We start from the raw sequence: 27,085 nt of genomic DNA, 5'->3' as shown, positions 1-27,085 counted from the left end.
TTTCGGTCCTTTTTCCAGCAACCCAGGAGCTCACGTATTGTGCACACAGCGGAAAGCCTGACGTTCTCGACGTGAAAGGATCTACCGGCCTTCCCTCCTTCATCCTCTAGATAGGATCAGATAAGGTCGGGCTCTAAGGGTTAATGGCGCCTCACCTCAGTGTAGCTCAGACGTCCTGCCGGACAGAACTGGGACGTTTGTCTTTGCCCGCCAGCGGCTCCATGTCGCCGGCGCTGAACGACACAAATTAGATTGGATTAGTCGCACACCAAATGTCACCCAGGCAGGGGGAGTGAGGGGGAGGAGAGAGAGAGGGGGGGGGGCAGCGTTGTCTTTCTTTCTTTCTTTCTTTCTTTCTTTCTTTCTTTCTTTCTTTCTTTCTGTCAAGCAGGTGGAACGAGAGAGGTTGAAAACAATTGTAAATTCTCTCTTTCTCTCAAATCAGTGGTTGGAAGAGAAATGACAAAGGGGGAGGCTGATTCCTTTGTTCTTTCTTTCTTTCCTTCTTTCTTTCTTTCTTCCTTTCTTCTCATTATCCCACGAGATCGAGGTTCACCCCAGTGGCTGACGGGTCCCAACCACAGCAAAAGCCCTCCATCTGTACCATGACTAGATAGCCGCCTTAACCCCCTTCTCCTCCCTCCCTCCCTCCCTCCCCCCCCACCCAAAGGTGAGATGGAGGAGCTGGAGGCGCAGTGGCTGACGGGGATCTGCCACAACGAGAAGAACGAGGTAATGTCGAGCCAGCTGGACGTGGACAACATGGCGGGCGTCTTCTACATGCTGGCCACCGCCATGGGCCTGTCCCTCATCACCTTCGTGTCCGAGCACCTGTTCTACTGGAGGCTGCGCTACTGCTTCACCGGGGTGTGCACGGGCCAGCCCGGCCTGCTCTTCTCCATCAGCAGGGTGAGCACGCGAGAGAGTGATGGCTGAATTATGATGAATGGATTACTTTAGAATGGAGTATTTCAGTGGAAGCTTTTTTTTTCGATCTGGTGGGGAGGCCTTTCTCTTTCCCACGGCACACCGCGATCCTGTTAAGCACTAAAAACGTAGAACTGTAGTTCTAGGTCTACGAGTAGTTAGTGATGCATGAGTCGCAAACGATTTGTTCCTCGCAAACAGATCTTTCATTGAATTTAATTTAATTTAATTGATTTAATTTAATTACATTTTTTTTAAATGACTCGGCAGTCAGGAGTCACTCCGGAAAAAGATTCGGTGCGTGAGTGAATCTTTGACAAACTGAAAATAATTACTGAGGACCAAACGAATGTCGAAAGTTTAGGTATTTGGCATAATTCCTATTGAATGTGACTTCCTCATACTAGTGTCCTTATGAGGACCTATATAATAGTGTCCACATGAGGACCTTGTGTCCTTGTGTCAAGAGGACACTAAATTAGTCCTCATAATCCAAATGTCCTATTTACGCTGTTTTTATGAACTGTAAGTGGTTCAGATGTGTGTGTGTGTGTGTGTGTGTGTGTGTGTGTGTGTGCGTGCGTGCGTGTGTGTTTGTCAGGTGTTTGGTGCATTGGGTGTTGATGTACTGTACTGGTAGCCGGACCCGTGCTGTTACGCGCACAGACCTTGCGCATGTAGAGAGAGAGTGCACGTGAGCATGCTGTGTTCTTTATGCGGACAGCCACGGGCATGCACACACGCCCATGCACACTCACACGCACACAAACACACACACACACACACACACACACACACCAGACACACACACAGGCACACACACACACAGACACACACACACACACACACACACACACACACACACACAATACCAACGTGCGCGGTCATAGATAGAGCTACATGAAGCTCGTCCAGAGCCAGATAGATTTAGGTTGCAGGGGAGGGAGGGAGGGGAGTGGAAGGGGAAGTAAAGGTAAGAAGGAGGGAGACTGCAGAGATGCAGAGAGAGATCGAGAGAAAGGAAGCGGGGATGCAGCATAAATATCAACAAAAACAGATCTATATTTGTGGGTTGTTTTTTTTTGGTGTTTTTTGGGGGTTCGGTGAAGCTACCTTCGCAGCGGCTCCCTTCCCCCAAATCAATCCATTCCCTCGTCTCCTCCGTCCTGTGGGGAGATCAGCATTCTATCTGCTTGTTTTGTGGCAGTGGGAGACATGGGTGTGCATGCTTAAATGCACTGCAGTGCTGCTACACAGTCTCTCCGGCGGTGAGCTTCACTCGAGCAGAGCGAACGACGGCAAAGAAAAGCAACAAAAACATACTTTGGAAAGGTTTGACTCGTTTTGTTTTTTTTCAGATTCGGTTCTTGACGAGTCACTTATGACTTACGTCAAATGAGTCAGGAGAGACCGTTCGGCCCTGAGTGGTGAATGGAATTCTTAGAAGATGTAAATGTAAATCAGTCGCATTCAATAAGAACAGTGCCAAATTATGCCATTTTTACTTGAACTTTAATTTAGTCGTCAGTAGCTCATTTCAGTTTGTGAGATTCACTCCAGTGGCTCCAGACTCTCAAGTAATTAAAAAATGTGTTTGATACGAACAAATCATTCCCCAGACGTGCATCACTAGCTATTGTACTCTGGTGTATTGTGTATTTATGGTGGACATATATTGCCTATTTTTGACCTATGGAACTTTTTGGAAAATTCAATTATTTTATTATTGAAATTAGACCTCATTATGCAGGAATTCAAGATTGTATTTGCAATTCATGCTTATACAGGGCTTTAAATATATTTTCTCTATTTTCTCACCGTCACTTCTTCCACGATGGAAACTCGCATCTCTCCCGTTTACTATCGCTTCTTCTTACCGAGGGCCAGGTTTACCAACATTACATGCACACAATTTGAGCTCAGAATCTGCATGAAATTAGCATCTGATTTACTCAGAGGTAGCTAATTACAAAATCATCAGCGCGTGGGACCGCCTCCGAGTAGCTATTTTTTCGCATGCCAAGCGGAGCTTAGAAGGTACAGTTCAATGGTTGAATTCTTAACCATCTCAGGAATTTGTATAAAACTCTGAAATTCTGAAACGGTGGAATCGAGATGTTGATTCATGGGGCTTTTTTTTTTTGTGATTTGGGAGGAATTAAATAAAACAAAATTTCGAGTTAATAAGTAAAATAGCATTCTGGTGATGTTTGTTCTTAAAGTAAATTCAATAGGAGTCAAAACGAAATAATCTGGTAGTTTAAAAAGAGAGATATCTGGAGATATAGAGACAAACAAATGGAAAAGTGTGTGTGTGTGTGTGTATTTGTGTGTGTGTGGCTGCAGTGGTGTAATTCTGATTGAATGTGGAAAAAAAGGTAAATGGCAAGTTTATTTTTGTTTTTTCTCGCTTATTGACATTTTACAACACAATCTAATTAAAGCAAAGGATCCTGACGGTATATTGTGTCTCTCTCCCGGGGCATACGTTTCCATTTTCTCCACGGAAGGGCACAGTTTATATCTAATTTGTTTGTATGCTGGGAAAAAAGCAAGCAAAAATAAAAACTTTACCCAAAGCTCTTTGGAATAAAGCTTAATTTACCATGGGCTTAATTGTGCATTTAATATTCTAATGGATGAAGATGATAACAAAGAAAAAATAAAAACCTAGGTTGGTTCCTTTTAATCTGATTTGCTGAGTCACTACTAAGTCGTTAAAATTCAATAAAACTCTATTGGTTTCAAGTACGGAGCGCATATCAGCTTGGCACGACTAGAGCTTCGGATAAGTAATCAGTTAGTTTCTCATCCTTTCTGCACCATCCTTTAGTCCTTCCATATCACATCTTCTCATCTGTCTTTATTGTTTTTCCCCCTTTTCCATCCAGGGCATCTGGAGTTGCATCCACGGTGTCCACATCGACATGAAGAAAAAGACGGACCTGGACTTCAGTCCCCAGGCCAACATGCTGAAGCTCATCAAGTCGGCCAAGCAGATGACCAACATGTCCGGCTCGCGCATGAACTCGCCCAAGCGGGAGTTCATGCACTCCGCTGGTCCCATGATCATGGACATGATGGCAGAGAAAGGCAATTTCATCTACGCTGATAACCGCAGCTACGCGCCCAAAGACATGATCTACGGCGACGCTGGGGACTTGCAGTCGTATCTGTCCAACCGCCACAAGGACCACCTCAACAACTACATCTTCCAAGGGGGCCAGCATCCTCTTACCCTCAATGACGCCAATCCCAACACCGTGGAGGTGGCCGTGAGCGCCGACACAACCCAGACCAACGCCAAGCCACCCCGAACGCTGTGGAAGAAGTCGGTGGACACGCTGCGCTCGGGGCCGCCGGGAGCCCCACCCATGCCTGACATGCTCATGCCGGACCCGCGAATGTCGATGAAGACGCAACGTTATCTCCCCGAGGAGGCGGCCCACTCCGACATCTCGGACTGCTCCAGCCGGGCGGCCTCATACAAGGACCCAGATAACAACAAGCACCTGAAGTCCAAGGACAACTTAAAAAAAAGATCGATGACGTCAAAATACCCCAGGGACTGCAGCGAGGTGGAGCTGTCCTACTTAAAGACTAAACAGGTCACCGGTGGAGCCAACCAGACTGGGAGAGGAGGAGGAGTAGGAGGAGAGAAAATCTACACCATCGACTCTGACCGGGAGCTGAGCTTGCATTCGGACCCCATTCACTACCGCGAGAGCCGGGGCCTGGCCGCGGATGATTTGGACTACCCCGAGATCTACTCTGACCACAACGATAACTACAGGAAGTGTGACCAGCCAATCATACACCTTAACTCCTCCCCTCTGCACCACACAGACTCTGATCTTCTCCCAGACACGGCCTACTCCAAACACTACAACCTGAAAGAGAAAAACCTTTCCCTGTCGCCTCACGAGTCAAATGATCGCTATAAACAGACGCATTGCCGCGCCTGCTTGTCCAAAGTGACCTCCGGTTACCCCGGAGCAGTCACCTACACCCCTGCTGCCTCCACCTCGGCCTCTGCTACGCGTTCCCCTTACAACCGCTGCGAAGCATGCCTCCACACAGCCAACCTCTATGACATCAGCGAGGACCAGCTCCTCGCGGACGCCTTGGCTAATCCCAGCATGCACCATCAACAGCAGCAGCAACCTGATGAGATGTTCGGGCTGTACTGGCCACAGACGGATGGGCCGCACGTCCAGAAAAGAAACCGTCTGAGGCTGAGCCGCCAGCACTCCTTCGACAACATCATGTTGGAAAAGCCCAGGGACACGGACCTGAGCAGGCCGGCGCGCAGCGTGAGCCTCAAAGAGAAGGACCGCCTCTTGGACTCAGCATCGGACTCGCCCTACGCCAACCTGTTTGGCATGCGCCCCTACTCCGGCAGACTGTTTGGCACCGGTTCCAAATCCATGCTGTTTAACCATAACCTGGAGGAGAGCAAGAGGAGCAAGTCCCTGTACCCGGACCACGGCTCGGACAACCCTTTCCTCAGCCACTCGTTGAGGGACAACACCGGCAGCAGGCTGCTCCACGGCCGCAGCTCCTCAGACATTTACAAGCAGCTGGCCGTGGCCTCGCCGGCGGCAGCCCTGGGAGTGGCCCCGATCAAAGCACGCAATGATGCGAACAATCTCCGCTCCTCTGTCAAGTCCACCACTTCATACTGCTCACGAGATGGGCGGATAGCCAATGACATGTACAGTGCGGAGCATGTGATGCCTTATTCTGCCAATAAGACTGGCGCTTACCCAGCAACGCGCGGCGTCCTAAACTCAGCCCAGTTCAGCAATAGACGGGTCTATAAGAAAATCCCCAGTCTGGAGTCAGATGTTTAGTCGAGATATATATATATATATATATATATATATATATGTATATATTTACAAAAAAAATGATGTGTTTTTTCCTCCTACTACTTACTCTTCTCTGGGTTTGTATTATAATTTATCAACTATCTTATTCACTTAGGGATGCCATAGCCACACGACTTTTTCTTTTCATTCTCTCTTTTGACAACTTAATCCGAAAGGACTCGCACCGTCTAGGGTGCGGCCAGTACTGCTTCGTTTATCGCTTTACTTCTACAACTGCAACCGCAACCGCTGCTCTCTTTGCAGATGATATCAACGTTTCTGTTCACGCTCTTCCCGTGTATCAATGAGTTGGCTGCATGGCTGGCGCTCTTACATTCGGTTTCTTGGTGTGAAGGGGTAAAGGATATGGACGCCCCCTGAACATCGGAGGGGAGGGAAATAACACCGTCACCTTAGGAGGGGAGAGAGAGTTTGAGAGGGAGAGAGGCTTTTGTATCACTCGAGTGGATCAAATAATGGAGATTTGATTGTGAACGTGGAGGGGTGGGAAGGGAGTGCGTTTCAGAGAGTCGGTGAGTGAGGAAGCGATGACCTCTCTCTTGCCTCCCCACCCGGGGGGCGGGAGGGCGGAACAGATGGGTGCATTTGATGTCGCGGCCAGACGCGGCCTCCCAGGAGGCTGCGGGGTGTGCAACCAGCCAGACCAGACCAAGCGGTCTGCGGCTTGTTACCCTGACAAATATGGCCACCAACAGCACCTGGCAGCAGGAGAGGGGAGAGAGAGCGAGAGAGAGAGAGAGCGAGCGAGAGAGAGAGAGAGAGAGAGAGAGGTGACAGAGACAGAGAAGGTGACATCGCCGACTGGAACCTCGACTCAGTTAGGCGGCGGGCTACTTTCTCGGGTTCGAGTTTTGGGTTGGCTAATGGTTGCCCTGGGAGACAGGGGAACTGTATAGCCTGACCAGGGGGTTGTAGGTGCTATCGACTGATCAATGTTTACAGACCGACAAAAAAACGACCGGTAGAGATATAACGACAAACCGACAAGAGGAACCTGAGGTGATCGAGGGGGAGGGGGTGCGGGGAATTTCATTTTGTGGCTCTTCACATAGGGAAAATATTTTTATTATTCTATTAATGTATAAGATTAACCGGTGGTGGGAGGGTGGGGGGGTGGGGGGGTTCTGGCATTCGGATCCTCCCCGCTCAACCTCGTTTAGGGATTTTTTTAGTGGTTGCTTATTTAGTAGCAAAAAATACACATTAGTTTTTAAAAGAACCGCTTCCTCCCAGATTTTTTGCTTTTTGAGAAGCAGAGCTTTCTGAAACAATACCGTCAACAGTAGTAGATTATTTTGCATGTGTTGATTTTTTGGTATCAGTGAAGAGAATATACACACACACACACACACACACACACACACACACACACACACACACATACACACACACACACGTATATATATATATATATATATATATATATACACTGTATGTATATATATATATATATATATATATATATATATATATATACAGGCACTTAGAGACAGGTTTTACAAAGTTGACTATGACTCGCCGTGGGCCCGTGCTGGATGGAACTCCTGACCCTTGACCTCTGGCGACGGCGGAGAGAGAGGGTGAAAGGGTCAAGAGAAGATAAACGAGGGAGCGATTTCTTTACACTTTTTTTCGTTATTTATTCTTCCTTTCTCCTCCGCGCCACTGAAAACAACAGGGTACTTAACTACTGACGACTGACGATTCTTCTCGTTCTTCTTCTTCCCACTGACAATCCCCCTCCTCCGCCCGCTCAACATTATATGCACATGAAGTTTGAGTTATGGGGGTGTTTTGGTCGAGAAAACGAAATGGAGAATTTGAACATTCCTGGGCGCTGGGGACAGCGAGCAGTGCCGTATTTGTCAATCCTAACTGTATTAATTACCGATCAATCAGGGCGCCCCTGAGAGGATTGAAAGACTTTGACGATTTTTGATGGGATCCATTGTTTACCTTCGTCGACGGTTTGTGGAATGAGCGAGTGGGGGAGGGCGGGGGAGGGTGGTGGGCGGAGAGGAAGAGGGCCGAGGTATCCATTGTCACGCGCTCATCGTTCAATCATGTCTCCATCATGGCGGACCATGGGTGAGCTAGATATATAGAAAAAAAACAACGATTAGGTTATTTTGAAAGCTGATTATTGTATTTTGTTTGGACCATTTTTTTTTTTTTGTTCCTTGTTTATTTAAATTTTTTGAATCACGCTGAAAACACTTACAGATGCACGCACACACACACACCTATACATATACACAAACATAACCCCCCCACCCACCCCCCCAAACGCCCCACACGCATGCACTTTTCTTGCAGCATTATCCTGTACAGTCAAACGTTTGAAAAATGAAAAATAAAAGCAAAACATCTCGTAACCATCTGGACTGACTGATGGATCGGCCGATTTATCCATCCACCTCTTTTGTCGGTCGGGTTCCGCGAAGCCAAATTGCATCAAATCGAAAAATACCTCAGGATGGTTTTGTGCGTTTTTTGGGGGGTGGGTGGGGTGGGGTGATGGGGGCGGAGCTCTGAGCGAAGCGTCTCGACGCCGACACACGTGTAACGCAGGGATCTCTGGGCGGGGGGGAGGGGAGTCTGGTGGGTGGGGTTTATAGTAAAACAATTTAATAAAAAAATAAAAAAAGACAAAATGAAACAAAAATATATACATACATATATATATATATGTATATATATAAATATATATTTGTAGCGACCGCAGGGCGGAGTGAAAATCCCTTCTCCTTTCGATGTTTACCAGTCCAAGGTCTTCCAGTGCAGTTTTTCTGCCCACGAGCTAATGTGATACAAGTACCAGACAGGAGACCCATGCAGCGGCCAAACAAAGACAAAGATGTGAGAAAGCTACACGCACACAGTGTACCGAGAAAAAGACGACTCTCTCATTCTCTCTCTCTCTCTCTCTCTCTCTCTCTCTCTTTCTCTCTTCTTTCCATCCTCTGTTTTCGATTGACAGACAACCGCATCAGCCCGTCCATTTTGTCCATAATGGCCTTTTGTACCGCAGTGGCTCCTCCCTGCCCCCCTCGCCAAATCGGACGCACCTTTGTATTCTCTCGACCGACCCCTCGCCCTTCCTATTCTTTTTGCATCTAGTCTTTAGCATATTTATTACGATCATGATCGTATTTAGCGCCGGTGTGAGCCGACGAGCGACGCGATATGCACATGTAAAAAAGATAACGATATATATAAATATATATCAAAAACAGCACTGGAGGAACACTCGCGACAGTTTGGTTTGTTACGTTCGGCTCGTTCCATTTTTTTACGGGAACCGCCGCGTAAACCGGCACTTCTATGTTTCACACGCAGAAGAAAATCAACACAAAACACACACACACACACACACACACACACACACACACACACACACACACACACACACACACACACACATCCTTGTGATGACAACCCTGCTCTTTTTAATGGCAAAAATGTATTTTAATTCAATTTAAATGATTAAATAATGAGGTGATGGCATGCAACCCCAAGATGTAACAATTTCTACTGTTTTTACGTTTGTCTCTCTCTTTCTTCTTCTCTCTCTGTTTCCGCGTTTGTTCTTTCCGTTCCGCGATGTTTATGATCACTAATGCGTTGTAGCCCGGTGCGAGTTTATTCCATATATGAAAGAAGACAAAAAGTTGACATGAAAAACAGCCAAAAAAACAAACAAACAAGCAAACAACAACAACGACAAACCCTTTCAACGACGCCGTTTTTTTGGAGCGGTGGGAGGAGAGAGAGAACGGGGGAGGGGACTTGACCCTTGGTGGGCGGGGTCACCATCAGGCCCGCCCACCCCCCCCCCTCCCCGGAGTCTGCTCCATCTCCAAAGATACAAGATAAATTCTTTCTTCATGGGTTTCTTTTGCTGTAAGAAAATAGAAGCTTTGTTGTTGTTTTTATCCATTGGTTTTTCTCTTTTGGTTTTTTTGAAGAAAAAAAGAGAAATTAAAAACCGACAAACACAAACTATTAATTCTTCCTCAAAAGAATTTTAAGGAACTATTTTGAATATATTTAGAAGACCAAGAAGAAGAAGAAAAAAAAGACAAAAGAGACACCTGTATACATCGCTTGTAAATTCATAGCGGAGTGCGTCCCCTCATGGAGAAATTCTAAATGATAAAGAGTTAAAAATGATATTTTTTTTTGTGAATTTCACAGGAGCTCTTCTGTACAGTGGCACTATCTCTCTCTCTCTCTCTCTCTCTCTCTCTCTCTCTCTCCCGCTCTCTCTCTCTCTCTCTCTCTCTCTCTCTCTCTCTCTCTGTCTCTCTCTCTGTCTCTCTCTCTCTCTCTCTCTCTGTAGAGCGACTAGAATAAAACTACACCGTTCACAAGGTCTGCTGTCCTGTCCACGTGTCAGCCATATTTCTTCTAAAATGTTTTTTCATTACAGAGTTATTGCAGAAGAGTCGTTTCAATGGGTTGCCTCAATTCTTCAACTTTTAAAATGCAATAATGGCCGAAATGTCCATTATACGTCCGAATTTAAGGAGTTGAGTTGGAATCATCAGAGCTGGTCCTAAAAGTTCTATTGTGCCCAGTATATAGAGAAAACCCTTATTACTACTATCGTATTCCCTCAAATATAAACCCGTAGTCCAATAAAAACCGGGCCTCTAATAAATGCTATGGCCGTGTGTGGCAGTTCCACCTGCCACACGCCACCCAAGTGGCGTTTTCAAGGCCCTCCGGCACAGGAGGCGGGTTGCAGACACCAGTCTATTTTAGAGGCGAGGCTAAGTGGAATTAGCCGGGAGCAGATCCAACATGTCATGGCAGGGCTCCTAGCCTGAGTGGGTGTGAGAGGGTGGTGGTTTCAACCTGTTGCTTGTTAGCCCAACCAACGAGAAACAGGCATGCAGCCACTCCGACCCAATCACCTAGATCCAGGTAAGGTGTGGCTGCTCAACCAAACCACCCCCACACCACAGCGAGGTCTACACAAACAAATAAAAGCTTCAAATAAGTTGAAGAATGTTGTCATACCTTGATTTGTTTGTGGGGCTAAGTTATATATAAATATAACTTATATAGTAAATAAATTATATTTATATGTTTTAGAAGTCCAGGCTTCGTCTCTGGGTGCTCGTTGGCATTCATAGACTTTGTAGACCTGGTGGCTTCCTGTAATAGCTACGCTTGTTCAGATGACACAACAGAGGAGCCAATGCACCGTTCAATGTAAACTTGGTAAAATTGGTACTCGTGCTGCCTTTCACAGAACCCGGAAAACTGTGATACGTGCTGAACATAATTAAAGTGGACCCCGTGTTTTTCTGCCTGCAGCTATATTTATAATAATAATAATAATAATTACCATAATCATAATCATAATCGTAATCATAATAATAACAATAATAATAATAACAGTAATAATAATAATAATAATAATAATAATAATAATAACATTATTATTATTATTATTATTATTATTATTATTTTAATTGAGCTGAAAACTGGGACATTTTAGTGTTTTACCGAAATTTGCGGGACTTGGGAAACAGCTCAAAACTGAGACACTATGCATTATGTTAACTAGTAGCACTTTGCTAACTAGTAGCACTTTGCTAACTAGTAGCACTGTGCTAACTAGTAGCATTGTATAACAAGGACTGTAGTATTGAGCCCAATGTGAGGAAGTGACACAATAAAGTAAATATGAAAATATAGTAGAAAAAAAAAATATATAGATACATATATATATATATATATATTTATATATATGTATATCTAAAGGCTCCATTGGTGTATATATCAAACAGCCGAGATTCTGTTTTTAGAGATATTAATTGGCTACTTTATTTTTAATTACAAAATATAAATGCTCACAGAATTCCAAATATTCATATTTTTCCAGGATTTCCTAAAATTTGTCAATAAAACTTGACTCATTCCTATGTATTTTCGCGCCACACACACACATGCATGCAAGCACACACACACACACACACACACACACACACACACACACACACACACACACACACACACACACATGCATGCAAGCACACACACACACACACACACACAGACACACACACACACACACACACACACACACACGGCGGAATATCCCAATATCTGTCCTTGGTTTTTAAAGTCATATTTTCAACCCAACCCAACTGGTGTGTGTGTGTGTGTGTATGTGTGTGTGTGTGTGTGTGTGTGTGTGTGTGTGTGTGAGTGTTCCGCTCTACACTTTCCTCTATTTTTTCGCACGCTTTCTTTCCATTTGTTTCCCTGTCCTCAAAGCCTGTTTTCTCTTTAATGATCCCTCTCTCTCCCCCTCTCTCTCCCCCCCCCTCTCTCTCTCTCTCTCTCTCTCCGCTCGCTTCTCTTTGTTCTGTTCCGTCCATTCCATCCATTCATTTTAATCACTTTTTCAGACAAATTGACTCTTCGGTAGCAAACACAAGAACAATACATTGATTTATCTAAAAAAAATCGCTTCTAATTGAATTTAATTGAACTATATACTATCAATAGTTGCCCTCCGACTCAGCTTGACAGAGGCCATAACACAAGAGGTAGTAATAACAAAGCCATAACCAAGAAAATGGCAATAGATTGAAACAAACAGAACCTAAAACATGACTGAAAAACAGCTTCAGCTTCACTGTCAGGTTTATTTCAGTTGTTATTGTATATGACCAATTTATTTATTTTATTTTATTTTTTGTGGGGATTTTTTTTGTATTTTTTTTTCATTGTTTTTCAGTAATTAGAAAGTGAAAGTGTAAATGAAGAATCAGAGCATCAAAACAAGGTGTCACTTGTGCAAATCAAGCAACTATTTTTAAAGCTATGACTTGTTAATGACAAGGGTGTGGCCAACTGTGCTTCTGAGATCATCACCCTCAAAGTTTTTCCCCACATTTGGCTTTCTTCAGGCAGCTCCCAGAATGCAAATGACTGGAGGACCAACACAGCCACATGGCTACTTGTCACATGGCCACTTGACACCCTGTTGAATGGGGGAATCTCTGCATTGTTCTTGTGTTTTGAGGGAATGTTGAACAGCGTCATTGTCAACAACATATTTTGTTTTTTAAAGGCTTTTATTTAACAGTAAGAATATACATGTTTTATAAAGTAGAATTATTTCAGAGTTAAAAAGTGCAGACACAACAAAAGTCGTCCATCAATAATATGAGTCTCTGTATATCAGCCTAGGTGTGTCATTTAATATATAAATGTGTGTATGCCAAATATCTTCAAAGTTCTTGGAGTTATTATTTGGGCTAACACCAACCCTACCCCAGCTACACTCTGAGAGCCTGTTTGGGGCCTCTTTTTATTTTCTTTTTGCCCGTGGCTGCATTTGCAGGTAAACTTGAGGATCTTGTCCATTGCTACTTGTTCATAATCTGTATCACCAACCTCAACAGACTTCATTACGTAATCAACTTCTTCGGTTGTAACAACAACGCGTGTGTCTCCTCAGGTGGTTCTTGAAAATATTCAGGTTCATCGTCACAGTCAGGTTGATCCGCTGTTTGGAATGTTCTCAAGTCATATTCAGATTCAGCATCGCTGTGGCAGGACTGACTATCACTGCGGAAAATTAAGTCCAGTACGCGCTGCTTACACTGACTTGGATTTATCGCACTGGTCAGATTAAGGTCTGCGATATGATTTAGATCTGCCACCCGCTTCTCGTAATCCATAACAATACGGAGATGATATCTTTTCACAGACAAGTGAAACCGGATCCTCGTCTTGTTTACGGACGTGATGTCAGCATTTCTTCTTTGATGGTACACACTGGGATATGCCTCCTCCACAATGATATCTGTGTGTGTGTGTGTAAAAGTAGGGCGATTTAAAGGTTGAACTTTATCAAAACAGTTTCACATTGTGACTTCACATCACATGGAATTTGGAGGAATGATCTTCACCTGGGCGGTCGCTCAAAGGAAACGATCAATCAGTGTTGTTCAGCACTATTCAACGTCTCAGTAAGTAAACTGTGTTTCCCCATGCAATCTAACAGGATTAAATCCACGGTTTAACATTTTTCTACTATTTATAAATCAAGCTCAGTTTTGAAAATACGTTGAGAGATAAAAAAAAAAACACAAAGGAACACGAATCTGCAAAAATCAAATTTTCCTTCTAGAAATGTTTTTTATTTGGTGGGTCACATGTTGCCATTTTCTTGGTTTGAAAGAATTGCATTTGAAGAGACATTTTCCTAAAAGGTCCAGTGACTTGGGTGAACGTCTCCAGTCCACGACAGGCGTCACTCCCAGGGAGTGGAGTCGTTACGCTAAAACGAGCAGACGCAGCTCTACTGTAGGCCCCTGGACACGGCCACAAACACAACATGTTTACACACACACACACACACACACACACAAACACACACACACACACACACACACACACACACACACACACACACACACACACACACATACACACACACACACACACAAACAGTGTGTGACACAGAGAAGGATTGACACCTCGTGCGATTTCAACTGATAAGGCGGCATCAAGTGACGGCGGTTAGTGCTCTCTTAACCACTTCCTCAGAGTAATTCAATTCTTTTTTTCCCCCCAAAATGTTTCCTGACTGCGTCTCCAGTCACTCGGTTAAAAAAAAAAAAGTCTGTCAATTATTCAGACTCTTCATTCGTGTGATGCGGTCAGTGTTATGCATGGCCAAGCGAGGGAGGACTTCATGTGACTGAAGAATGAGGTTTCAGCTCTTTGGGACACAACAAAATCGGGTTGGTGGATGAATGCTAAGTGAGGATCATAACAATATTTCAGCCCAGTTCACTGAAAATGTGAATAGCAAGAATGATTTGCTTCTGTAGAAAATATTTATTTTTGCCTTTTTTCTGCTTTTATTGAGTCTTCTGTAATCATTTTCAATCTTCAGTTTTCAGTAAATGGACACCCAAGGTACTTGCTTGGGCTCATTGTATTTTTCTTTTGTGAATTTATTCAGTATTCCGACTCTGTAAATGCCTGTGTCTGGCTGGAATTAACAATATTTTTTGTCGGAGTGACTCCAGACTCCCGTTTCATTTAAATATTTGTCCGCTAGGAACAAATCTTTTAAGACTCTTTCTTCCCGACTCTTCCTTCCCGACCCTCACTACCTTTAGTATGGTATACAGTAGTGCCAACATGTTACCAAAAGTACAATTGCCTGTTTCGCTTCGTTGTTCCTGAACAAGTCAAGGGGTCACCTGTTCACAATGAACATGGTCACAAAAAATCTCTGAGTTAATTATAAAATTATAGAGTTGTTCCTGACACCACAAATAATGGATGCTGTACAGATGTAATCATATAGGTGTGGCTTTCTCGCCATGCAGCAATGCTAGGTGTTACTGTCCTTCAAGCCTATGTCCTGGAGCTTTAACCTAAGGGGGTGCTAGACAGGTATGTATGTATGTATGTATGTATGTATGTATGTATGTATGTATGTATGTATGTATGTATGTATGTATGTATGTATGTATGTATGTATGTATGTATGTATGTATGTATGTATGTATGTATGTATGTATGTATGTATGTATGTCTGTATGTATGTATATATGTATGTATGTATGTCTGTATGTATGTTCGTATGTATGTATGTATGTATGTATGTATGTATGTATGTATGTATGTATGTATGTATGTATGTATGTATGTATGTATGTATGTATGTATGTACGTATGTATGTCATTTGATTATCTTGACAACCTTTCATCTGCTGGCGACCCAAGAATGTGCAGTGTCAAAATTGGGGCAATTTGGACACGAGTCATATGATTAAACTTTCAATATACAGCAAATTTCCTGTGAGAAACAACAAAAGCAATCAGCGCGTTTTGAACAGGCCCATTCAGTGCAGACACGAGACACATGTAATATCAATAAACTCTGAATAAACACGCGAACAGTGAGTTTATCCAAAAGCACGACTTGAGTGAGTTTTTTCTCAGCGTCTGTCTTTTCCTGTTTCCTGTGTTTTTCACAGCAAGTCGCCAACAGGCACTTTTTGAACGGGCGCTGCACTAGTGTTTTTTAAATCTTTCTCTGAGCCCTTAGACTTAAGACTTAAGACTAAGGGCGTAACTAAAAGTAAAATCCCACTGTGGGTAAAATTTTTTCCTCTCTGGTTATAAAAGTTGTTTCCTGCAGCAATATGTTCCTAAAACTGTAATATAGTCCATAAACTGCATTTAACAGAGGGAAGTCCACTAAACAAATGGACGCTAGATCAGTCGTAGCTAAAAGAGCGAGATAGAGAGAGATACAGTAGATTGATAGATAGATAGATAGATAGATAGATAGACAGATGGATGGATAGGTAGTCATTTTCCATTCTTTATGTTGGTCCTAAGAAATACCCTCATCCCACATTGAGTCCGGCAGACAAACAATTGTGTGTTTTTGTGTGTGTGTGTGTGTGTGTGTGTGTGTGTGTGTGTGTGTGTGTGTGTGTGTGTGTGTGTGTGTGTACGTCCGTTCATCTTGAGTGCTTGTCCATGGATTTTCTATCAAAAGCCACTTGGGGACTTTTACATCCACCCTGTAGGAATCTTTAAACCTTTATCACCTGTCTCTCTCTCTCTCTCTCTCTCTCTCTCTCTCTCTCTCGCTCTCGCTCTCTTGCTCTATCTCTCGCTCTCTCTCCCTAACCAAGCTTTAATAATTAATTAAATAATAATTTAAATAATTACTCTGCTCTACTTTTACAGGAGCCCAGGGAAAGAGGGGTACGGGGCCTGATTACGAAGGAGGAATAAAGGATCAAAGTGGCTGCTCCGAAGACTCTGGTCCTCACACAATAGGGGTCCTCGCCTGAGGAAGGTCCTCAGAAGGGAGGGATCCGGTCGCACCACTTTGAAGACATTATGCAGTATCATTATGGGCTCAGCCTTAATAGCGGCACGTGTGTTCTATTCGACCGTGACACTTGGGAGGAGAAAAGCTAAAAACTAATAATAATTCCACCAGCACCAGTAACTAATTTTAGGGCATTTTGAGCCTTTCAGAAAATCCCAATCAGAATCTCTTTATGAGTACCTTAAGTTATACAAGTCATTTGGTGAATCGCGTTGAGGATTGATGCTTTTCTCTCTAGAGAATTAGCTTAAAAGGCTTAACAGTCTGGAATAAAGATATGAATAATAAAATAATTAAAAAAATATATACATGTATTTATATAAAAAATTACATTTCACTGCATATATGTATGGAAGTATGTATATGTATGTGACAAATAAAAAATCTTGAATCTTGAAAATATACAAAAATAACCAAAGATAAAGATAGCCAAAAATATAATTTACAGAATATGCAAGTGTGATTCTATGCACAGGAAGCAACGGAGCTATAGGTTTATACGTCTTTGTCTTTCTCTTTCGGCTGCTCCCGTTAGGGGTCGCCACAGCGGATCATCTGCCTCCAATACATTCTGTTCTGCGCATCTTCCTCCCTTACACCAACCGCCTGCATGTCCTCCCTCACCACATCCATAAACCTTCTCTTTGGCCTTCCTCTTTTCCTCTTGCCTCTTGGTAGAAGGATCCTCAGCATCCTTCTCTCATCTCTCCTACACACGTGTCCAAACCATCTCAATCTGGCCTCTCTCACTTTTCCACCAAACTGTCCAACCTGAGCTGTCCCTCTAATGTACTCATTCTTAATCCTGTCCATCCTTGTCACTCTCAAGGAAAATATCAACATCCTCAACTCTGCCACCTCCAGTTCAGCCACCTGCCTTTTTGTCAGTGCCACCGTCTCCAAACCGACGGTAGTGAGACCAACATAGCTGGTCTCACTACCGTCCTGTAGACCTTCCACTTAACTCTTGCCGGAACCCTTCTGTCACAGATCACTCCGGACACTCTTCTCCACCCACTCCACCCTGCCTTTTTCACCTCTCTCCCACACTCCCCGCTGCTTTGGTAGTCGACCCCAAGTACGTGAACTCATCCACCTTCTCCACCTCCACTCCTTGCATTCATAGCTTTTGTCTTCCTGGCCTAGCTGTCTTACTCCTGCTGACTTTCATTCCTCTTCTCTCTAATGCATGCCTCCACTTCTCCAGGCTCTCCTCAACCTGCTCCCTACTCTCGCTACAGATCACAATGTCATCCGCGAACATGATGAACTTGATGCAATCCCACCTCTACTTTGAATGCCTTCGTCACGCCTACTGCACACCTTACTACTGTCTGACTGCCCTCATACATATCTTCTACCACTCTTACATACTTCTCTGCCACCCTTGACTTCCTCATGCAATACCACACTTCCCCGCTCGGCACCCTATCATATGCTTTCTCTAAATCAGCAAAGACGCAGTGCAACTCCCTCTGGCCTTCCCTGTACTTTCCATCAGCATTCTTAAAGCAAACATTGCATCTGTAGTACTCTTTCCTGGCATGAAACCATACGGCCGCTCGCTGATCCCCACCTCTCCTCTTAACCTAGCCTCCACTACCCTTTCCCATAGCTTCATGCTGTGGCTGATCAACTTTATTCCCCTGTAGTTAATACAGCTCTGTACGTCTCCCTTATTCTTGAAGATGGGTACCAGTACACTTCTTCTCCTCTCCTCCGGCATCCTCTCCCTTTCCAGGATGGTGTTAAACAGCCTCGTTAGGAACACCACTTCTGAACATTTTCATGCTTCACCAGGTATGTCATCTGGGCCTTACCACTCTTCATCTTCTTTAATGCTGTTCTCACCTCATCCTTGCTAATTTGCTGCACTTCTTGATCTACTATTCCCACATCATCCATTCTTAATCTTCCTCACATTTTCTTGATTTAGCAACTCCTCACAATAGTCCTTCCACCTTCTCAACACAATCTCCTCACTCTTCGGTACATTCCCATCATTATTCTTCATCACCCTAACCTGCTGTACATCCTTCCCAGCTTGGTCCCTTTGTCTTGCCAATCGGTACAAGTCCTTTTCTCCTTCCTTACCGTCCAACCTCTCATACAACTCGTCATATGCCTTTTCCTTTGCCTTTGCCACTTCTCTCTTCGCCTTGCGCTGCATCAGCTTGTACTGCTGTCTACTTTCTTCATCTCTCTGACCATCCCATTTCTTTTTTACCAACCTCTTTTGCTCTATGCCCTCCTGTACTCATTCCACCACCAAGAGTCCTTGTCTTCCTTCCTTCCTTCCTTGTTGATTATTGTCATAATCATGAATCATCAAGATTTGAAAAATAAAAATGATAAAAAAATGTAAACAATAAATAACAATAATAATTAAACAAATATAGCTGCAGGCAGCAATACAAAGGGTCCAGCATATTCCTTTCAAGTATGTATTACAGTTTTCTTTGTTTTATGTGAAATGCATCACAATTTTACTTAACGTATAAACATCAAACATCATGGAGTCACGTGTATAGTAACTTCCATAGAATTCGTTTTTTTTCGAAATTTGTTACTGACGTTCCAACTGACCTGGACATATAAACATAACGTAGTTACGTCCATGTAATTTCATGAATATAACTCTCATGGCATTACATATGAAGCATTTCCATTTCAACCAGATGTCAAACACTGATTTTAAGTTGTAATTTTGACATAAATGTATGAGACAGGTCAGTTCTAAATAATTGTTCTAAATAGCTTAGTTTATAGTTTTAATATTCTTTGTAAGCTCCAAAGTACGTAAATTTGTAAATGAGCACATTAAATGATAAAACAAGTTAGATAATTGTTTTATTAAAGACTTGTCCAAAACAACTGGGCAAGTATTACAGTATTCATAAAGATCACATGTCAAATAAGAAATGAATATGATTAAAATGGCATTTAAAAAAAAAGATTAAAAAAATTGACAAATTGTACGAAATTGTCCATTTGTTATAAAATCATCACATCATCGTTTTTTGGCATCTGGAAGAATAACAAATATAACTTTTGTAATAATTTTTCATAACAATAACAATAAATACATTTAATTAAAAAAAATATCAAGATGCATGTTTTTTGTCATTACTACTTTATTTTACTTTTTATATAAATAATGTACAATTTGAAAATTCAATTGAACAGATTATTTTTCTATATTGTTATGCAGACAAAATTTATGTAATTTAAACATTAATTTGGAGCTTTAATTTTTATAGAATAATTTTTCAATATCACAAACACTTTTAGCCTTTTCATTACAGTGTGTAAAGTTTAGGCGTAGGAAAATGTTGCACATTTTTTAAAGGGCGATTTTTTTATTGTATTTCTTATTAATCCGGGGAAGTAACGTGGACTACGAATTTTAATATAGTCAGTAGAGCTGTTCGATTCATATTTAAAATTGGTCGATTTACGTGTATATTTAATATCCACGTAAATTGGCAGTTTGCTAACGTGGAAACACTTCAGATTGACTGTGTCCACAACGCTCACTGGACATGGTCCAACTGGACCTTCTCAATCGGAATCGGTGAATTTATTGTAAATGATATGATGACCTCATAAAGCGTCTTACTGTAAATCTCATCCCATTCATTTTAGAATGAATAGTGTGACGTGTCAGTTAACCAAGAGCAGCTGAATATTTTGGGTCAAAGTTGTTTTGATTTTCATTAATATCTGCTCTGTATGTTGATCGATTTGGATGAAACTTCAATCACAAGATGTTTGTGACAGCGTGGTTCAAACAAGATTTGTTGTTTGTGTGTTATGCCAAAGTTGGTGTTCCAGATAGTTTTAGGTTTTACGAGAATTTCTGCCCAAACAATAACAATCGGGCTACGTGCTGGGCTCCTTATAATATTTATGATACTAATACTGATAAGAAACATGTATTAATAATAATAATAATAATAATAATAATAACAATAATAATAATTTCCAAAAATGTAGATAGCGCTTCCTAATTCTATAGTATTGGACCATGAAGGACAATGGGAAACAAACACACACACACACACACACACACACACACACACCCCATTACAGCAAATGTGGTATTCCGCTACATCGATGTCCAGGTCCGTCAATAATGAGAGGCTAAGTGCCGCCCCAAATGTTTTTGAATGAAGGGCAAAGTATTGCAACCAGAAAGAAGTAGAAGAAAAATGTTGGCATTGTTTTTCTTTGTTTTAATGGATTTGCAATTCCACTCAGGGAGGATTGACAGCAGCTCAGTCAGCGCCCGGTAATGGAGTTGAAAAGGGGAGAGGAGCGGTAGAAGGAGGGAGGGAGCAGGACAGTTCGGGGGGTGGAAGCTGGAGGACAATTAAGAGGGAAAGAGGAGAGAATATGGTGCAAATAGAGGGCAATAGAAGCAGAGGGAGTGACTGGAATAGCAAAAAAAAAAAAAAAATGATGGATGGATGGATGGACAAAGATTGAAGGTAAAAGAGAGAGATTGACAGAATGAGTGTAGAGGAATGGAGAGATGAAGGGAGGAGAGGAGTGAAAGAGGACGTCAGCAGCGGAGGGGAGGCCTGTTACGAAACATCATGTGGCCCAGTTCAAAAAAAAGAAAGAAAGGAAAAGCAGATGAAAAAAAGGCCAGAAAAAAAAAAATCGACGTCAGAGCTTCTGGAAGTCGTGAATGAACAGACACACACACACACACACACACACACACACACACACACACACACTCACACACACATACACACACGCATACACTCAAACAGACATATACATCCAGGGGGGAAATCTGGGTTTTGTGTGTGTGTGTGTGTGTGTGTGTGTGTGTGTGTGTGTGTGTGTATGTCATTGTGTAAGTATCCCTTTTTCTTTTTTATCATTATCATAATTTTGTATCAAAGATAGATAGATAGATAGATAGATAGATAGATAGATAGATAGATAGATAGATAGATAGATAGACAGATAGATAGATAGATAGATAGATAGATAGATAGATAGATAGATAGATAGATAGATAGATAGACAGACAGATAGATAGATAGATAGATAGATAGATAGATAGATAGATAGATAGATAGATAGATAGATAGATAGATAGACAGATAGATAGATAGATAGATAGATAGATAGATAGATAGATAGATAGATAGATAGATAGATAGATAGATAGATAGATAGATAGATAGATAGGTAGATAGATAGATAGATAGATAGATAGATAGATAGACAGACAGACAGATAGATAGATAGATAGATAGATAGATAGATAGATAGATAGATAGATAGATAGATAGATAGATAGATAGACAGACAGACAGATAGATAGATAGATAGATAGATAGATAGATAGATAGATAGATAGATAGATAGATAGATAGATAGATAGATAGATAGATAGATAGACAGATAGATAGATAGATAGATAGATAGATAGATAGATAGATAGATAGATAGATAGATAGATAGATAGATAGGTAGATAGATAGATAGATAGATAGATAGATAGATAGATAGATAGATAGATAGATAGATAGATAGATAGATAGATAGATAGATAGATAGATAGATAGATAGATAGATAGATAGATAGATAGATAGGTAGATAGATAGATAGATAGATAGATAGATAGATAGATAGATAGATAGATAGATAGATAGACTGATAGATAGATAGATAGATAGATAGATAGATAGATAGATAGATAGATAGATAGATAGATAGATAGATAGATAGATAGATAGATAGATAGATAGATAGATAGATAGATAGATAGAAAGATAGATTGTGTGTCATCTAATCTGTCTCCTCAAAGCTGGAACGTCAGTTATAATCCAGCTGCTAATTGGGTCTGTGGTCCCAGCCGCCGCAAAACAGCTTGTGTGTGTGCATGTGTGTGCATCTGCATGTGTGTGCATCTGCATTCTGCATGTGTGTGTGTGTGTGTGTGTGTGTGTGTGTGTGTGTGTGTGTGTGTGTGTGTGTGTGTGTGTATGTGTGTGTGCGTGTGTGTGTGTGTGTGTGTTTGCATTTGGCTAGTTTCAAATAATGCAGAGACATCTTAATTCACCTCGAGGGAAATCTCGTAGGAAGACAAGTAAAACAGCTCAGCTTTGGAAATGCGCCTTCGTGAGCAAGGTGTGTGTGTGTGTGTGTGTGTGTGTGTGTGTGTGTGTGTAATAAATAAACCAGGGTTACGTTTACCTACGGTGTTAAGACCAACAAATCCAAGACACTTCTTTAGAGCGACTTCTTTTTAATGTGCAGTAATGGCCTTTACCACCTAGTGGTGGTTCCTGCCTCCGCTGCCTCTGATAGCTGTACTTCAATAGACACACACAGAACACTCCAGCTCCTGCCCGCAGCACTAGAAAAATCAAGTCCACTCACCTCCACAAGTCCACTTGGCTCTACTCTTCCTCACTCCGTCCTCCTCCACCCTATCTTGCCGGGGGACAGGGAGCTCAAGCCTGACTTCCTGCCTCCATGTTTCAGAGCAATGCCTGGCCTGAGGGTGGTCACTGAAATGCTGTCTGGGATTTTGGAGTTGCCGTCCTTGCCCCACCTCCAGCTTCTGTCCAGCTGCTTCTAGTGGGCTGGAGCCTCACGTTGATGCTTAGGTGACCCATGAATGGGAGGATCAGCTGGTTCTAGTGACATTTACAGAGACATTTGCAATGCTACATGCTCCGACTTCATGGAAGGCCCTACCACTTGCAGAGGTAGTATTATGATCTGTTTATATTAGGCTTGAGTGGTTGAAACCAGGGAGGATCTGGAAGCAGTCAGCCGGCTGGAGAACAGAGCTGAGACAAGTCCATGGTTTCGAGTAATGTTCCAAATAATCTTCATTACATCGGGTTATTACAAATTTCAGAGAAGGAAGGGTTGGACAAGAAGTGGGTGTTCCTAGCAGAATAGACTGGTTTCAACCAATCTCGGGGGATAGTGGAAAGGACCTTGTACACAGTGGAAAAATACTGACTGAGATTGAAAAGAAAAGTACAGACAGAATGAAATCTCAAGGCTTGCCTTCTTTTAACAAAAACACTAACACAAACAAATGAACATACTATAGAAAAAAAATTACGAGTGATATAATGAAACAAACATTCAAATGATGAACAAGTTGCAGAAATACAGAAATAGAAAAAATATTGAAATATATAAAACGTGAAACCGAGTACCACATAATATTGCATAATATCTTCATCCCCAAAATTATCTGTTTCTCTCTCTATCTATAACAAGGTGTGGTGTGACGAGGAGGGATCATCGTCTTCCAGGGAATCCCGCAGATTCCTCGTCAGCTAGGCATCTTCATCCGTTTGCTCCTAACAGAGCATCCTCTTCCGGGGACTCCCATGCAATCCCCCTCAGCTTTTCAGGTTTTCTGAGGTGGCCCCTTGGCCCTTGTTGCATGGATCCATTGTCGGGTTGAGTCCGTGAGCAGCTCCGTCTGTCTGCTATCGCAGTCCTTGGGGTGCAGTAGCGGGGCAGAAGGGATGGGTTGCGTTGTCACTAGGGATAGGAAGAGAAAGAGACACATCACCATAGGTACCATTCAATGTCTTAATTAACGCATCGGTATAACTTAATAGATTTTCAATAGATTACAATCATTTTAGAGACTTGAATGGTGATAGTTTTGGGTGGCACCTGGAGTCATTTGGATTTCAGCTAGAACAGCTTGTAGGACAGCTACCCATGTGCATTTTGTGCCCATTGTGGCCTTTCTAAGTTAATGTTTCAGATACGATTCATATGCTCCACTATACCTGATATTTGCTGATAAAATGGAAATCGGCGGATATTTACACATTTTGTGTTACCTTGGAAGTATACAGAGTACTGCTGTCAAGGTTAATATTTGTTGGTATTCTCGAGGAATAAATTATTTTGCTAGTAATTTCAAAGAGTTTAAGCAATTTCTTTCAAAGATGGAAATGCCTTGACCCATTGTTAAGGATAAGGTCTGGTGAAGCCAAATGTGGGACACAACACGGTTTTAGGAGTGGGTGCAAGGTTTAATGTGGAACAGGCAAAGGGTCAGGTTCCAGGTACAGACAGGGTATCAGGATCAGGAAACAGGCAGGGAATCAGGATCAGGAAACAGGCAGGGAATCAGGATCAGGACACATGCAGGGAATTCGGATCCAGGAAACAGGCAGGACATCCAGAACCAGGAAACACCCAGGGAATCAGGATCCAGGAAACTGGCAGGGAATCAGGATCCAGGAAACAGGCAGGGGATCAGGATCCAGGAAAAGTCAAGGAATCAGGGTCCAGGGACAGGCAGGGAATCAGGGTCGTAGACAGGACTGAGAGATCAAGAGACACAGAGACACACATGATCCGACCGAGGCAGAGGGAATGGGGAACCGGTTAAATACAATTGGAGTGACGCAGAAGGTGAAGACAGGTGTTGGAGATTGCTGACTGGGGAGAGGTGTGCAGTGGCAGGGATGTGACACCAGAGACAGACAGAGGGAGCTAGAGAGGGACAGGTTGTGTACATGATGCGGCAAAGAGTGAACGAATACACAGTGCACAGTGAGGTGACTCAGGAAACTCAGCTGTTGCCCTCTTAGCTACCGCTTCAGAAAAGTCATTCCCAGTCTGACACTGATCTCCTAATGTGCTACTGTATGTCCTTTGACCTTACCAGTACGACTGCGAATTGGTACAGGAACCAGATTAGTGCAAGAAGATCAAACACAAATGTAGACTGTGAGTTAGGTTTGCCGTCCACTGACACAAAACCTCTCTGCTGCCATAATTTGCCAAAGTCATGCACTACATCAAAAGCATATAGAGAGTCAGTGTACACAGTCAACTTTGTCCTTTAAACAATATGCACGCATGCATTAATGCAACTCGTTTGGCATCCTGTGCCGACGCATAAGCAATGGAATATGCCTCATGAATAGTGTCGAGCAATTCACACACACTGGAGCCAGTTAATTAGACCCCATCACAAAGTTTGGAGCATGATATATCCACATGAATGTGTTTGCCATCAGGCAAGGGGGTGGTCTGTAAGTCAGCGCGAGCAGACAAACTGTAATGTAAACAGTAAACAGTCATGGAATTGAGTTATCTTATCATATGTGTGATGTCCCTCAATGGGTGTGATAACACATCCTTTTCAGCCTCCTCGACCATCATGCCACATGCCGCCACAGAAGGGCCACACGTGACACTCGTTGGTTGGGCTACCGAGCGGTAGGTTTAAAATCCCCATTCACACAGGCACTCAGGATAGGAGCCCGTGTTCCATCTGCTCCTGGCTAATTCCACCGAGCCTCCTCTCTACAATAAACTGGTGTTAACAACCCCCCGTTGTCTGTGTCTCTGTGAATATTGTGTGAATGTGAAAATTGCGTGAATTTGAACAACTATCAATGCTGTCAATGTGAACATTGACAACGCTGAAAGTTGTATATTTAATATTAGTGCTGTGTGATAGGAGAATCCATATTCATAAGACGATAGGAAAAATTATCTATACATATTTTTAGACTCCGACCGATGCCAGATTTTTTGGTCTGATGCCGATCCGGATTTTGGAGAGTCCTAGGCCACCAATTTCCAATGTTTTGACCGATATTTTGTCAAAAAGTGCAACATTTTAAATAAATTACAATTTTCTTTTTTATTAAATTTCCAATATTTTCAAATAAATTAAAATAAACACACAAACAACTTTTTGATGGATAAAAAATGTATAATATGACATAAAACATATTTTTTAATTTGTTTGCTGAGTTCTAGTGAACGCATCATGAACGCAGCATGGCTTCCTGCTTGGAGAGGTCGTGTCCATGTCTCAACGCAAATGTAAACAAACATGCATGGATTTATTATGCTTATTCAGACTTCTGAGCTTATTTTGGTGAGTAAAATAAAAGAAGTGTAAAACAGATACGTACATGATAAATAATCAATGTTTTTTGTTTATTATTGTTATATAAAAATCGGGACACATCGGCTGAATAACTGCCGATCCCGTGTTGTGGTCAAAAAAGTCCAAAAATCACCGTTTCTATCACTATGTGGCAAATCAGCAGCAGCACTACTTTACAGCAACATGCAGAAAAAAGTGACGTCATTTGGAGTCACCATGCATTACGCTCTGTGCACTTGGAATGGAATGTAAACAAACATGAAGGAGCATGGCGCTTCACGGACCAATCACGGGGCACAGATCTAACACAGAAGAGAAAAAACATCCCTTGTTTACAACTTACAACTTTCGAAACATCAACTTGTGTTTGATAAGAACATTTCAAATTGCATGATGGCACCATTCATGAATTACTACAACATTTGGCCGTCTGCTTCCGAGCCGAG

At 42.4% G+C, this 27,085-nt stretch overlaps 1 protein-coding gene across 1 annotated transcript in view; it reads left to right on the top strand.

Moving 5' to 3' along the window:
• Nucleotides 1-5,780, top strand: part of grin2aa (glutamate receptor, ionotropic, N-methyl D-aspartate 2A, a) — a gene marked incomplete at both ends in the record, with an annotated part of 147,222 nt that extends 141,442 nt beyond the window's left edge. Inside the window, 2 exons of the mRNA XM_080009562.1 lie at nt 671-909; nt 3,819-5,780. Coding sequence (XP_079865688.1) covers nt 671-909; nt 3,819-5,780 — 2,201 coding nt within the window. The remainder of the gene's footprint in view (nt 1-670; nt 910-3,818) is intronic.
• Nucleotides 5,781-27,085: the final 21,305 nt, after the last annotated feature.

Source organism: Zeus faber (assembly GCF_960531495.2).
Source record: "Zeus faber genome assembly, chromosome: 11".
Classification (NCBI taxonomy): Eukaryota; Metazoa; Chordata; class Actinopteri; order Zeiformes; family Zeidae; genus Zeus; species Zeus faber.
The sequence above is the reverse complement of the archived record's forward strand: the minus strand, read 5'-3'. Positions and strand labels throughout refer to the sequence as shown.